The sequence below is a fragment of the Pholis gunnellus genome, assembly GCF_910591455.1.
Source record: "Pholis gunnellus genome assembly, chromosome: 4".
NCBI classification, from domain to species: domain Eukaryota; kingdom Metazoa; phylum Chordata; class Actinopteri; order Perciformes; family Pholidae; genus Pholis; species Pholis gunnellus.
The window spans coordinates 2,489,506-2,504,465 of record NC_136530.1 but is presented as its reverse complement, the minus strand read 5'-3'; the positions used below and the strand labels follow the sequence as shown (position 1 = coordinate 2,504,465).

The following is a 14,960-nucleotide window of genomic DNA, read 5'->3' as shown; positions in this document are numbered from 1 at the left end:
CATACCCCTGATTGACTTTGTTTAATTAAAACTGTGTTTATACTCAATTGTTTGGTTGTTTTCTGCAATGCAATTGTCCTTTAATCGTATTATTTATTATTTTAGTGTGTATGTGTATTATTCTACCTACATCTGTATGTGCTACTAATGTTTTTCTAAATAATTTCTACATGATATTTTGTCAATAAAAAGATAAAGAAAGATAAATAGTGTTCTAGTGATGACACTTAGTCTCATTTAGAAACAAAGACCTATTATATAGAGACAAATTCATTTGAAATATGTATTATTTAAGAGATAAACTGAGGATTTTGAGCATGTTGTAATGTGATCCATTGTGTTTATGTTGTTTTTGTTTTGACTGGAGAAACGTACCAAAGCGACGGAGAAAGAAGTTGTGATGCACAGCAGGATTGACAAAGAAACGTTGGTTCAGGGTTTATGTGGGTTATGTGGAAGGTTGCTGCGCACTTTTGCACTTATGTCATTACAGCACCAACAGAAACATACGGCAGCAGAAAACCTTTCAAAACAACATGCAGCTGCTTTTCTGACATGAAGTTGCTGAAATAGCCTCAAATTACATCCATGCGTTACAATGTAATGAAATCCAGGCAAACAAACTACAGCCACAAAACAATGTTGTAACAATGTAACCATCACGAAGGACGAACGTATCAAAGTACACTTAAATATAAGAAGAGTCATTAGAAACAGATGTTTGAGGTGAACTACTTTCTGAGGTCTTCAGGTGAACAAACCATGTTCATTGCTGACATTCAGACAATTATTCTTTTGTGTTACATGTTTGCTGGAAATGTTATGTTTAAGTATGCAAATGATGCGTTATCTTGTTAAATATGAGCACATTTTCATACGTCTCCTGAACATAAATTGTGAACACTGGATAAAGCTGCAGGTTCAAAATTCTTGTTTCATGTTGTTGACATAAAGGTTTTTACATCACTCCATAAATCAGAAATACTGTCAACAGACATAAAAAACATCTATTTTCTCCATGTTTTATTAATAAATGTCATATAATTGAGTGTGTGAGTGATGTGTGAACCTTCAGCACATAGAGAGGAATGAACGTGTAGAGTTTGGTGTGTGTAAGAGCTGCTGAAGTGGAGATTTATCATCAGAGTCTGAGAACAAACTCATTTAAAACATCCTTTAAAGAGACGTTTAGTTCATTACAGACATTTAGAGACTCTACAGGTGAAGAGGGTCAAACATGAACTCAGAGAGATCACCATGAACCTTCACCACTTCATCACTCACATTAAGAGGATTTATTGTATTACAAGTTTTCTGAAATGTGATGTTTAAATATGCAAAATGAGGCATTATCTAATGCTTTGGTGAATTTAGGAGAAATCTACAGACACAAACAAACAAGTATAAAATAAATATTTTCTTTAATAAAATAGATCAGTTCATGAAAAACAATGTTTTTGCTTGTAGTGTCTCGCCTTAAAAATGTAAATCTCCATCACAGACCCTTTGATGCTGCAGTGTTTATGTTTTATTCGCCATCTTGTTTTGTCTCTTAAATGTTCATTCTGTCTATTTCCTCTTCATTGTAAGCACTCTGTGCTTCATCTCTTGCATTCTATACAAATAAAGCAACTTTTTTTAACATTAAAGCTTCATGTTCTGCTGCTGTTGATCAAATCGAATAACTTTTTTTTTTTTTTCTTGCGCGCGCGGAGCTCCAATGACGCAGCCCCGGTGCGCGCGAGAGAGGGTGTGTGTGCCACGAGCCTTCATATCTCTCTGACGTGAGATGAAAACTCTCAGAAGAGCAAGAAGTCAAGCGGACACTATACCAGCAACAACAACAACAACAACAACAAGCAGATACAACAGAGGTCAGCGCGAGAGAAGGTAAAGAGATAGAGAGAGTAAGAGAAGGAGAGAGAGAAAGAGAGAGAGAGAGAAAGAGAGAAAGAGAGAGAGAGAGAGGGAGATGAGGACCTTCCAGACCCAGAGCCAGGCAGCGCAGCGCGGAGCCTCCAACAGCACCGTGAGTCCCCTCAGCGCGGCCAGCGTCACCCTCACAGCCCTGCTCATCCTCTGCATCCCGGTCTGCAGAGGTAAGTCTCACTCTATTCTACTCTATTCTATGATACCTAACTCATCCTCTCCATCCTGCAGAGGTAAGTCTCACTCTATTCTGTTCTATTCTATTCTATTTGACCCTCAGCGAGCTGAGGAGATGAAACTCTTTACAAAAGTGTTCATAAGAACGTCTGATCTTCTTCAGAGGAACAGAAAGTGTAACTTTTTTATCTTACATTGTTGCTCATGTAAATCTATCTGTCTGTCTGTCTGTTTATCTGTCTGTCTGTCTGTCTGTCTGTCTGTCTGTCCATCTATCTCTCTGTCTGTCTTTCTATCTGTCTGTCTGTGTCTGTCTGTCCATCTATATGTCTGTCTGAATATATATAGTATATATATATATATATATATATATACATACTATATATATATAAACTATATAAACTATTTGAACATATATTGTGTATCAAATATATGTTCAAAATATAGTTTATCTTAAAGCTTACCGTTGAGTAATTGTTTGTATGTGAATAGTTAGACAGACAGATACGTTTTGTAATGATTCGTGTTAAAGGTTTTACATCCGGCCGTCTTCGTCGCTGTAACTGATGCGACTCGTTCCCGTCTTGACCTCTGACCCGATGACGCGTCTCTGACGTGAGGTCACAAATGATTGAGGAGTGACAGTCAGAGTGGTTTCAGAAGCTTCTGAGATTCTACATGTTTGGTGCATAACTCTGTCACTCTGCACACAGGAGGTATGATTACTATGTTATGATGTTAATCCTGTGTTTCTGTGAAACTAAAGGAGCTCCAGCAGAACTTCAGCAGGCCACCGCAGACCAGGGGCAGCTCCTCAGCCAGGTTCGCCTTTTGTCTTCCGTATTTATTCATAATTTCCCCCCGCCCCCCGTGTTAACGTCTCCTCTGTGATGCTCCACAGATAGCCTGCTCGTCCTACCTCTCTGCAGACCGGAAGACTCGGGTGATTTTATTTGGCTTGTTTGTTGTTGTTTTTTTTATAATTTCATCATTTATTATGTTTTTTAACAGCCGCTCTTCTTTCTGGTATCAGGCCTCTGACGTCTTAGGAGAACTCTGTGCCTCGATGCTGGTTCAGAAGTTCAAGGTGTGCTTCACATTTCTACCTCACACTAACAAAAATAGGATTTAGTCAACACTATATTTATTATAAAATATCACAGTGATATTGATCGTCCATCATATTAGAGCAGAGGTAAACAGTGCAACGATTCTCAGAGTGAAATCAACTAAAAGTCTCATTTTTGTTTCATTCTCAGGAGCAGAAAGTGCAAGAAAATAGTAAAAGGGTAAGTGTACCACCCACGTCAGTTCTTTTCTCACTTTTGTTTTTGTTTTTTTTGCTTTACAAAATAAGCCACTGATTAATAAAACAAAACATTCTTTTTAGCATTCAGAAATCAACAACTGAATGAAATCCTATTGTGTGTGACACATCTAGCTTTAAATAAAAATACAGAAAGAGCAGATAAAACTACAGCATTCACAATGGAGGTAGCGTGTTGTACTCTTGTACGTCTGCAGCAAATGTTGCTATTAAATTGTGTGTGTTACACATTTATCCCCCCCCCCCCCCCGTCCTCCCTTCAACTCACATGTCAATAAAGCCGTTTCACCCCGGAGCATCTCTCCTCGCTCTCTGCGCTACATTAGTTGTTCTTTCCCAAGCTGCGAGTAATTATGGTCTGAAATGAGTGCGGCCAAACTTATGTTTCTATAAATCCACAAAGTGGACTCAGGGGAATATTGCGAGTGAGTAACGTGGAGAGAGTTGTTGTTGCTTATGGATGCTGAGTGTTTGAGTTTGTGCTGTTTGATGGCGTTTGCTGTTGGAGGAGAGTTGTAGTAGCAACACGGAGCAAAACACAATGAATGCAAGGTGGTTTTGTTTGTAGAAAGTACATAAAATCTGCCAATGGAGCAAAAACTTCCTTCAGGATTAACTAAATTCCATCTCCTCTTGAAATAACACGTTATATTTAGGCCTTATAAGATGAAATGAGATCTTGAAATAAGCTGAAAACACACTTTGAGCTGCATTTCACTAGTATTAGGAAGTAGTCATAAGATGCATTGTCTGAAAACAACCTGTCAGGGGATTATGTCTTATATAAAGAGATGTTTTGAGGTATTTTGACTTGTAATTAGACGAATAAACTTGTATTTTTTGCAGTAAAATGAGACCTGGTGGGCAAAGGTAAAGTGAAATCCTGTGTTTTGTGTCTGTACAGGCTGAACTCCAGGGACCTGGAGGAATCGAGAGCAGAGGTTACTTCCTCTATCGGGTACGAACACGTTCATGTCAGGAAATAAAAATAAAAGCAATGAATTGCCCTGAATAATGTGATGAACATTCAATCACATTTTTTTTGCACTTTCAGCCACGAAATGGAAGATCCCTAGAATATGAGTAAAATAAAGGTAAAGCTTGTTTTGTTCTTCATCCACAGACACAGTCTGTAAATGACCAGCAGGTTAATTGTTCTTTTGGCTAAATGAAGCTAGTTTGATTTATTTGGGACGATATTATCAAAAAGATCACTTTTATGTGCGCATGGATCATAAATGTGTGATGTTTCATTTAAGGTAAGAGACAAGTTAACTCATAGGTATCACCATGAAACTTCACCACTTCATCACTCACATTAAGATGATTATTTGTTGCATTACAAGTTTTCTGAAATGTTATGTTTAAATATGCAAATGAGGCATTATCTAATGGTAGCTTTTGGGGAATTTAGTAGAAATCTACCGACGTAAACGGACAAAGTAATACAATACATGTTTTATTTCCTCTCATCTGAAAGAAGATATCTCAAAATGGACCAGTGCTTGAATAACAATGTGTCTGCCTGCATTATCTTTTCTAACTGTGCCTGCACATTATTTTTATTTTTCCGATAATTATCAACTTGTAGCCGATGGCTTAAAAGGTCCCTAACTGCCATTATCCCTCATTGTAATTATAAGCAACTAGAAGCATTTATGTGTGGCTACAAAATCACAGAAGAGTGTTTTTCCCACATTATTGTGTATTGATGTGATGTAGAGTCGCCACCTCTGAAGCTGAGTGAGACGACCCCGAGACCCCGAGACCCCGAGACCCCGAGACCCGAGCCGCTGCAGCACCAGCGATCCAGACTTCAGCCCTCACAGCCCTCTGCCGCTGCTGTACAGTGATGTCTGAATGTACCCAAAGAATAAGATCCAAACACTATTCCTTTGTGCAGATTTTATTTTGTGTCATGTGTGTGTGTGTCATTTGCATTAAAACTGCTACAATGTGGTCGTGCGTACGTTTGACTTTGCTGCACGTTATGAATGAGAATCTTTCACTGCGTTTGGATATTTGGAGGAAACTGTATGAATGCAGATAATCGATACAGATACATGCGTATTATACAATGCAGTCAAACACACATCAGGAATATTTCAACCACAACTAAAGCATTTATTTGACATTTACAACATTACACATACTCCTAAACATAAACAGTTTCTATATTTTCAGCTTTAGATCATAATTAATATAAAATAAAAATTCATCTTTTTGCTTTTTTATGTGTACTCAATGTGTCCTTCATAAGAATGCAAATAGGAATCAATACTGAAGGCATAAACTCATGAATATATAAAAGAATATCCGGCATATTTGGGGGTTTTAAAACACATGAGAGATAATTATGATTTGAAAATGACAAACCTAACTACGATAATACCTTATTATTTAAGTAAAAAATGAAAACAGTTGAACGTTCCTGTTAATTAAACTCTAACCAACCTCTTAGATTCATAATAAAACAAAACTCCCAGGAGAAGAAATTAATTAAAAAAGACTACATGATGTGATGAGGAGTCACAATGTGCTAGTTTTAATTTTCAAAATGTTTTAATGTAGAAATTCATTTTCTTTTGGCTTTCTTCTTCTTGTTAAATTAATATTTTCAGGATTAAATTGTTAGTTTCCTGAATATGTACACTGGTAATCACCAGTAGATGTCACCATCTCTACACCAATAGAAAAATAAAAGGCGGTTTCAGTGCTGTTGATGTTTAAAAGAAGATTTGTGCAAACATTTAAACAGAAGAGGTGCTTGAAGCAAAGCAAACCTACAATGATGAGTAACCATCATCTCTAACTGTTACATACTCTAACTGTTTTTACATATCTGCTACTTTTCTAACGTATTTACTTATTTTATTGTTGTATGATAGTGTTTGCTGAAGTATTGTATTGATAATATCATAGGCCACGAGACAGATGAAAATTAGCTCCTGAGCTTCAACTCTGGTTCATTTACAACGAGGAGGAAACTGAAATAAGGTAAATAGATAAATAAATGATCACTTATACCGGTTGTGAAGCACTCTCGCCTAAAAAAACAGGGAAACAGCGCCACTCGCGGGTTGACTCCCTCTGTGTGGTCAAAAGTGGAATTGCAGCTTTCGCTGCTTTTGGCTGCTTTTGGCTGTTGCCATGGTGACGAGATGGGGAGAATGCTAAAATAATGGGATGGCCAATTAATCCAGGAGACACTCTCGTTCAAATAGCAGAGAGACAGACTCTTAATCAGTATTTCACTGTTCTCTTATTCCATTTGTGTTCCCATTGAAAATAAATAACAATAAATTAATTAAAAAATAACAATAAGTTAACACACGTCATAGTTTAGACTAATAAAAGGATAACCATAAAAAGAAGTAGCATAATAAACATATAATGCTTTGAAATATCTTCTGAAGAGATTAAAATAGAAGATGGGATATTTTTCCCCTGTAAAACTGGACGATTTCAAATGAATTCAATAAAATGTAAAACGTGTCATATATGTATATTTAGGCTTTTTGTATTTTATCGTCTTTGACTTGCTGCAAAAAATCCATTACCCTTTGTTGACAAATACAAGTTGAAAGTTGATCTAAAGACATATTTAATAGGCTAAATATTCGAATACATTTCTCATGTGTTATTCTTTGACATAATTACAGAAGTGCAAAAAAAAAAAAAGCTCCGTCAAATTATTCGAAAGGACACACATGAGAGGGTCTATTCATATATTCTCTATCCTGTAAGACAAAACAATATATTTGGGATACATCTTTTATTCGAGGATCATTTATTGTCATCATGCAACACAGGGATGCTCAACGAAATTCAGTTGTAGCCAATTAGTGACACAACAAACACACAACAAACAAAACTAAAACAATAGAGCATTCATGTAGTGTATGTTTTTTATTTGCATCATAAGGAATGTAAACAACAACAACAACAATTCTCTGGGCAGATGATATGATTTTCACGTTGAAAACATCAACATGAGGATAAAAACATTGTTCATCAACTTTGACTGTTTGAGCTGATGGACAATATTTTCCTTAATTTTGAATTTTGAATTCAGACCACAGTAGCCCTCTGCAATGTTTTTCTTTGTTTTGTTTTTATGTAAATAACATGTCTAAAAAAGAGAGAGGGAAGCTAATATTGACTTTTTTTTGTCTTTCCACAAGTGGTTTAGTATAATGTCAACAACAACAACAACAACCAGTACATAACATAGTTACCTGCGCGTGACTATCCAATACAGGTAATCTGACAAAATCTGAATGTCGATCACCTTTCCTTCTAACCAGGCGTGTCTATGTCTTTGTGTGTGTGTGTGTGAGTGTATGTATGTACGTGCGTGTACGCGTGTTTAAGTGTGTGAGTGTGTGTGTGTGTGTATGTATGTGAGTGTGTTTAATCTGGAGCATGGAGCGGTAGGTAGACCGTTTTTGGCTCCAATTCTAACTCCAGTCAGCCCTGCGCAGTCAACCCGTCAGCGGCAGCGGCAGCAGCGCCACTGGGTGCAGGGATATCCCGTTCGGGGGTAAGTGTGTGTTCATCGCTACCGGTTCAACTCTTTAACATCGCTTGATGTCCGCAGCCTGCGTCTGTGTTGCTGTTGACACCACGTAAAAAAGCTGCAAAACGGAGCAGTTGTTGTTGTTTTTTACGTGTGCTTGTTCTGGTGACAAGACTCTGGCCAAAGGCCCGGTGACCCACATTCTTATCTAATGCTTCACGTAGCTTAGCTAACTAGCTAAGCTAACTAGCTTAGCCGCAGCTAGGTTTGACATACATACAGTATGTTGTTGAATTATCGCTACATTTACAGTAAAAAAAAAGTACAACCAGCAGTTAAAATAAACAACAACAACGTCTATCTAATTTGTCCCGGATAACGTAACCGTGACAGTGTGTGTCACACGTCGCAGTTAAGTGTGTCAAACTATATAAAGCTGTTGTTGTTGTTTTGTAGGGGGCTGTAATAACTGACGTTAGCACGCAATGCTAGGTAGCCGTTAGCATGCTAGGCTAGGTAGCTGCTAGCATGCTAGCAATCACTGCCCCGGTTTTTGCCGGCCGGTACCACCGGCAGCAGCAGCAGAGAGACAGGCGGATACACGGATAGGTTTGGTTTTTTTTTAGTTCAGGTGTGATTTCACATACGTGACAACCGGACACGTCTCACCGGCACCGTGTTATCCACGACTACTGCCTCTTTTTTAACGGTATGTCTGGTTTCTCCTTTTCTTTCCACGGTGTGTGAATTATTAGATTTGTAGCAGCTGCGTTTCTCTCGAATCTCCTGTCGTGTTTATCGCTGTTGTGCTGCAGATATGAGATTAATCACATCAATCCGCGGGTCTACCTGTCATCCAGCAGTGACCTAGATTGAGCTGCAATGATTATTATTATTAAATTAAACGGTAAATATTTTAATCTCTTTTTGAGTCATTTTTTATGATTTTAAAAAGTCACAATTCTCTGATTTCGGCTTCTTGAATGTGAATGTTTTTTGGTTCTTTACTCCTCCTGAGAGAGTAATATGAATACATTTGAGTTATGGAAAATAAAAATATATATGAGGACTTCATCTTGGACTTCATTTTGATAATTGATTAATTGGTTTTTCCAAAAATTACTCAAAATGTTCAGATTTTTGCTTCTTAAATGTGAATATTTGTCTGGTTTCTCTTCTCCTCTGAGACAGTAAACTGAATTTATTTGACTTATGGACAAAAGAAAAAGACATATGAGGACTTAATCGTGGGCTTTGGGACCACACAACTAATCGAGAAAATGATCGACAGGTTATTCAACAATAAAAATAATGCAGCATTGTTAATAAGATGTTTTTACCATTTTACAAATTTGAGAGGAGAAGAAATGTGTCCTTTTATTGATGTGACGATTAATGTCTTACTGTGCCATTTAATATGTAATATAGCGCGGGAATAAAACTTGATTAATCGGTTTGGGTAATTTTGTATGGAAAATGTTCTGTTTTAAGCTTCTTAAATGTGTTTTTTTCTGGTTTCTTTACTCCTCTGAGACCGTAAACTAAAATATCTTTGAGCTGTGGACAAAAAAAGATATATAAGGACTTATCCTTAGTAATCAATAAATCATGAAAATAATCAACAAATTAATCAACATTGAAAATAATCATTAATTGCAGCCCTGGATTATATCTGCTCAACATGAACTAGATTTAGAATTAATTGTATTTGAGTATTCGTCGCAGTAATGTTTTGAGAGAAATTAGATTAGTTATTGAATCTCTGAATCAGGTTCATGTTGAATGAAAGCTTAGATGAAAACTATGTATACATAGTTTTTCTCCAGACATGAACTTCATCCTCTCTGAGGAGATTAAAGCAACGACAGCGTGGAACACATTCAGATAAAGCTTCAACTGTCCTCAAAGCACACGTTATGGCGCATTGTGGCAAACTGCATAATGCAATGATGGAATGAAATGAAGTTGTGATGTTAAATTAAACTATTTGACGTCTACTATAGTTGGATGGTTGTTGTATTTCACATTTTAAAGACGGTGGTAACATCCTTTTAGATGATAGTAAAGCTGAACATCAGAATTTATCGAGATCTCTTTCAAAAATTATTTCCCAAGTAATCCGGTCTAGACCCGTGTCTCAAGATAACTTCTTACTCTACATAAATATATTTAAATCGACTTCCTGTTTTAATTCCCGTCTGATTTTGTGAAGAAAAACTAGACAATTTTCAATGTTTATGATTGTGATTGATTGTTAAATATTAATAACTCACCTTACAGGCACTTATAGACCAGGAGGCAGCCTCCGGTTCTGAAGAGTGAAGCTAAAGCTTCGTGTTAAAGCTGCATTCTCTCTAATGTCCACCAGGGGGCGACTCCTCTGGTTGTATAGAAGTCTATGAGAAAATGACTCTACTTCTCTCTTGATTTATTACCTCAGTAAACATTGTAAACATGAGTTTATGGTCTCAATCTCTAGTTTCAAGTCTTCTTCAATACAGCATGCGTTCAACACACACATCGTAGCTTCAGAGAGTGACGACACTTTAGGGTGTGTCGTCTTTCTGACTTCGTATTTTCACACATCTTGTATGTCAACAGTTTTACGACAACAAGTGACTTTCTTGACGTTCAAAATGATCTTTAAAAATGACAAAGTTATTTTTATCTCGCCATTGACTTCCGTACTTTTCCAAATATCACATGTTACAACAACCAAAAGTGGTACGCAATTCAAGTATCAGAGTACCCTTGAAATAGTGTTTTCTAATATGTTTACTACAGTGTGTGTGAGCGCTGCTATCATGAGTGAAACTGTTGTGTTTGGACGCGGGCCTTTTTCTCGGAAGTGACCCTGACTTTGACGTCTTTAGCGGTTGCGTCTTCACTCATCACGCTGAAAGGTGATGATGGGGTTGTCGCACACGTGCGGTTGTTATTGGAAGCAGGGGTTTGATAAGTTGTCTCTCTCTCTCTCTCAGCAGTGACGGTCTTTACTTTAGCCTTCACCTTTATTCGTCCTCTCAGTTTAACTGCATGTGGTAAAAGACGGACGCTGCTCGTTGTCCCAGTGCTTCAGGGTTTGATTTGGCTTTGTGTGTGGAGGATATCAGATGAACTACGTTCAGCATTGTCTTCTTAATGTTGTTCACGTGACTGAGTCATGACTTCCCCGATATAAAGCCTTGTTGTGGCTACAGACTGACGTTTGTCCTGCAGCTCATAATCTCGTGCCGCCAATATTTGGTCTGCAGAACGCCGCTTGTTGAGATTCATCACACAGACAATGATCGATTTGTTGTGAGATAATCTGAAGATATGAAGCGACGTTGTACTTTCCTGCTCTCACTTTTTAACACGGTTGCAGAATATCATTTTTATTTTACCAAAAATGCGTCTCGTGACACCTCCAGACTATCTGACACTGACCATGTTCATTGTAATGAAGGGATATTTCACCCATCGCCCTTTTATGTGTTTTTAATGTGTATTTGGACAACAATGGCCTTAGCTTGTTGAGATATAGTAATTATCCTCGAAATTCCTCCGGGAGTCATATTGTCCAACATTAAAAAAAGAAAGTAAAAATGAACATTTCTAAACATCTATGAAAGGCTAACATGTAGTTTGTTCCTTAGTTCCTAAAAAGAGTAAATAAATGTATTCAATAAATACACATTCTAGAGAGATTTATGATACAATTTCTCTTCACTGTTTGGCTTTTCTGAAGCTCTAAACGGAGGACGCTACTGACTGCAACGTACGCTGCAGAGAAATCCTTTTACACGCAGGATAGTTTCTCTCACAGCTGACAGGTTTGGGCCTCTTCTTCTTACATGTTGTTCCCGTTCGAAATTCACGACGTGTTCTTAAGCCGCAGAGTCGTTCGTACCTGTGTTCTCATGTCCTCGTAAATCAAAAGCATGTCAAGTCGATCTCGACTAGAAAACGCCCCGTCGGTCCACGTGAACGGGCACGAGACTGCAGGGCCGTGTGCACACAGAGACTGAAGAGAAGGGTTGAGAGAATGAAGTACAGAACGGACAAAACCAGAGTCTACAGAGGGTGAAGCACCGGGGCTTTAAAAGAACAATAGATCTGAAGTGGAGGAACTTCTGCAGAGATGAGCTGTCGTATTTATTAGTGTCGGAAAACATTAATATCAGAATCTTCATGAAAACTGCATGAGTGGGTTTTAAGAAGAAATTTCTTCTGAAGAAAGGAACGTGAATGAGGCCAATTCTTCCCGTCAAAGACAAAACTGCTTCTTATTCCGATTAACACTTCCAATGATGAAGGCACAGTGTTTGATTATTACCTCTTCACTTAAGGTTTCATTAAACCTATTGTCTGTCTTCTGACAAAGTGAACCAGAACAATGAGGACGATCTTTGGTAGATAATAATCAGAATAGATATGAAACAAAATGAAGATCACATCCTCTAAACTAGAGAGAAATCTGGTTTGAATTGAAGATATTTAGTCAAAGCTGATCTGAAGAGGAAACCTGTGGACGGATGAGAAAAACAACTCTGAATAGAAACGCTGTTGATTCTTCCAGCCCACCATCGACTGCACTGAACACAAATAAAACAATAGAATCATATCATTAAAGATATATTAAACATGAAATATTGAATTATGATCTATTCATGTTCTGCACTCAAGACAATTAGCACTTAATCATCAAAGTGATGTCCCATTCATTTGATCATCATGAGTAGCTTGTGAACTCGATGTCTTAACGAAAGATATAAATTATCCAAGTCCACACACGCTCACGTGCACACTGTCACGTGCACACTCGCACACCTTGTGTGTTTTGTCGGAGGCTCACGGTGACTCAGATGTTTTGGTTCTGATTCAGACGTGTGAGTTTGATTCTCTTTCTGTTCAACAGGTGAACGATTCAGACGTTAAGGAGTTTGCCGACAGACTCGCGCGTCACGAGGTGAAGCTGTTCTCTGATTAACCATCGACTCAAAAGACAAAAAGGTAAAAGACATCTTGGACTTTTTGGTCTTGATTGCAGCTGTGGACTGTTTTAGGTTCAGATGAACAGGATGGAAAACACGTTTCTAATGAAGTCTTTTGAAGTCTAGTTCAGAGACTTAAGACAGTAACGTGTTTATTTTCTGGTCTGTCGATGTGTCACCTGAATATGATTAATAAGGAAATGAAATGGTTTTGACTGAGTCACCAGAGCAGATGATGCTGCTATGAAAAGGTTTTGGTATTATTCGACTGCATCTGCTGATTAGTTTGTATTGGCATTATTTCTGTGTCTTTTCAAGCTGTTTATGTACTTGTTTATCTAAGTTTCTATTATTCTAGGATTGTGTTCAAGTATAAAACAAAGTCTTTGCAAGAGGTTACTTTTTTTTTTATTATCATTTTTGAGTAGAATTCACTTTTTCAAGGATGATGTATATTTTTTTTGTGATGCTAAATACTTATTTTGATTTGATTAAATCCTGTTTCACACATGAAATATGTAAGATTGATGGTTTCAAGTTACCCTTCAGGGCTTTTCTGCCAGAAAGGGTTTTTACTTTAACCCAAACCAAAATCTTTTCCTAAACTTAAACGAGTGAGTTTGTTGCTTAAACCAAAAGAGATTTCTCTCTGAAAGCCCTGAAGGGAAACGTTCCCCGTGTACGTTAGAGGTGCACTCTGTCCATTTAGCAGTTAGCGCTTTGTTGGAGTCACAATGGACAGTTTAAAATAACAAAACAGAACGGACCAAAACCAGAGATATCATCTTTGATCCGTGTCAAAATGTGGCGCCTACTTTTACCCACAATGCACCACTGCCAGTCGGGTTGAGAGATCGGGGTGTGTTATGTAGGTAGCGGCTAATGTAGCCGCGAGCTGCTAGCTAGCCTCAGAGATGAAGAGACTCACTTCATTCTAACGCCAGGTTGTCAAACATTCAAGACAATTAATCCGACTCACAAGATACTTCATACGACTTGTTTCACACACTCCGTAGCAAAGACCCGTTAACAGACTATGATGTGTACGGGTTTTATGGTTTTACATGCTGATGACTCTGTTCAATGACCGGACCGTTGGAGCCTCGATCCTCACCAGAAAGTTCAGCGTGTGGCTCACGAGACGAGGCCGTGAATGCGTGAGATGTGTTGTGTTGAGAGTTTACTGCTGCTGAGCTCTGATGTTATCTCACCGTTGCTGTCAAAAGGTCAGCAGCTCCAAAGGTGCCTTTTTTACGAGTCATAGTCGCAGCTGGAAAGTTGTTGTAAGTCATAGCGTTAGAAGCTTCAGTTTTCTAATCTCTCAAGATAAAGTTTTTAATGCACACATTTTTAATATGTACTGTACATATCATCTGTTAGTGTCAATATACATCCTCCACGCTGTACATACAGTATATAATCACGTGTACATGCACATACCGTACATGATTATCCAGTTCATGTGTATCCATTCAGACATTTAAATGCACTTTTTGCAGAACCCTTGACCATCTCTTGCTTTATTGCTGGTCATTGTTGCTTTTGATATATATTATTACAATATTTATATATATACTACTTCTGTACATACATTTACTTTTATTTGTCCGGCTTTGTTGTTCTTGTCCCTTGCTGTTGATTCTATTTCTGTGTAAGTACATTAAGAGAAGTACATTTTAAAAGAAATGGAGTCAAAGTCCTTGTATGTGCACTTCTACTAAATACATAAAGGTGTTTCTGATTCAGCAGTAAAAGTCTTTTCCACAGTGCAGCACGTCTAAGCGGATCTTGTGAGGTTCAGCTTGATGAATGGTAGTTTGGAAGGGCTCCCTTTATCTGAGATTAACTGCAGTCAATAAAGGCCCTGACACATTAATCTGTAGAGTGTAATGTATTGTGGTGCAAAGTCTTCTGGGAAACTACAAGAACACACACAGAGCAGAGTAAAGGCATCGGTTATTCAGGTTTCTAACGGTTGAACTCGTATATTGTGGGGACGAAATTGCTGGTTGGTATAAGTAGCGTATATGTT

The 14,960-nt window shown here is 37.8% G+C and overlaps 2 protein-coding genes across 3 annotated transcripts in view; both read left to right on the top strand.

Annotated features, from left to right (window-relative positions):
- Positions 1-1,815: 1,815 nt before the first annotated feature.
- Positions 1,816-5,340, top strand: nmu (neuromedin U). Of its 2 annotated transcripts, none has more exons than XM_079157581.1 (8): positions 1,816-2,099; positions 2,873-2,928; positions 3,008-3,049; positions 3,140-3,193; positions 3,372-3,395; positions 4,338-4,391; positions 4,488-4,527; positions 5,156-5,340. In XM_079157581.1, exons 1-7 carry the CDS (start codon positions 1,973-1,975, stop codon positions 4,518-4,520), a joined length of 390 nt encoding a protein of 129 aa, XP_079013707.1. In that variant the 5' UTR covers positions 1,816-1,972; the 3' UTR covers positions 4,521-4,527; positions 5,156-5,340. The 2 variants fall into 2 exon arrangements, with proteins under 2 accessions (XP_079013707.1, XP_079013706.1); XM_079157580.1 differs by having other exon boundaries at positions 3,366-3,395.
- Positions 5,341-7,835: 2,495 nt separating this feature from the next.
- Positions 7,836-14,960, top strand: part of clocka (clock circadian regulator a) — a 29,651-nt gene continuing 22,526 nt past the window's right edge. Inside the window, exons 1-2 of the mRNA XM_079158173.1 lie at positions 7,836-7,976; positions 12,853-12,947. The gene's annotated coding sequence lies outside the window, so the exon portion shown is untranslated. The remainder of the gene's footprint in view (positions 7,977-12,852; positions 12,948-14,960) is intronic.

Coding starts and splice junctions, on each gene's coding strand:
- nmu (XM_079157580.1), top strand. CDS start 1,973: ATGAGGACCTTCCAGACCCAGAGCCAGGCAGCGCAGCGCGGAGCCTCC. Junction 3,050..3,139: donor CTGCAGACCGGAAGACTCGG/GTGATTTTATTT, acceptor TTCTGGTATCAG/GCCTCTGACGTCTTAGGAGA. Junction 4,392..4,487: donor GAGGTTACTTCCTCTATCGG/GTACGAACACGT, acceptor TTGCACTTTCAG/CCACGAAATGGAAGATCCCT.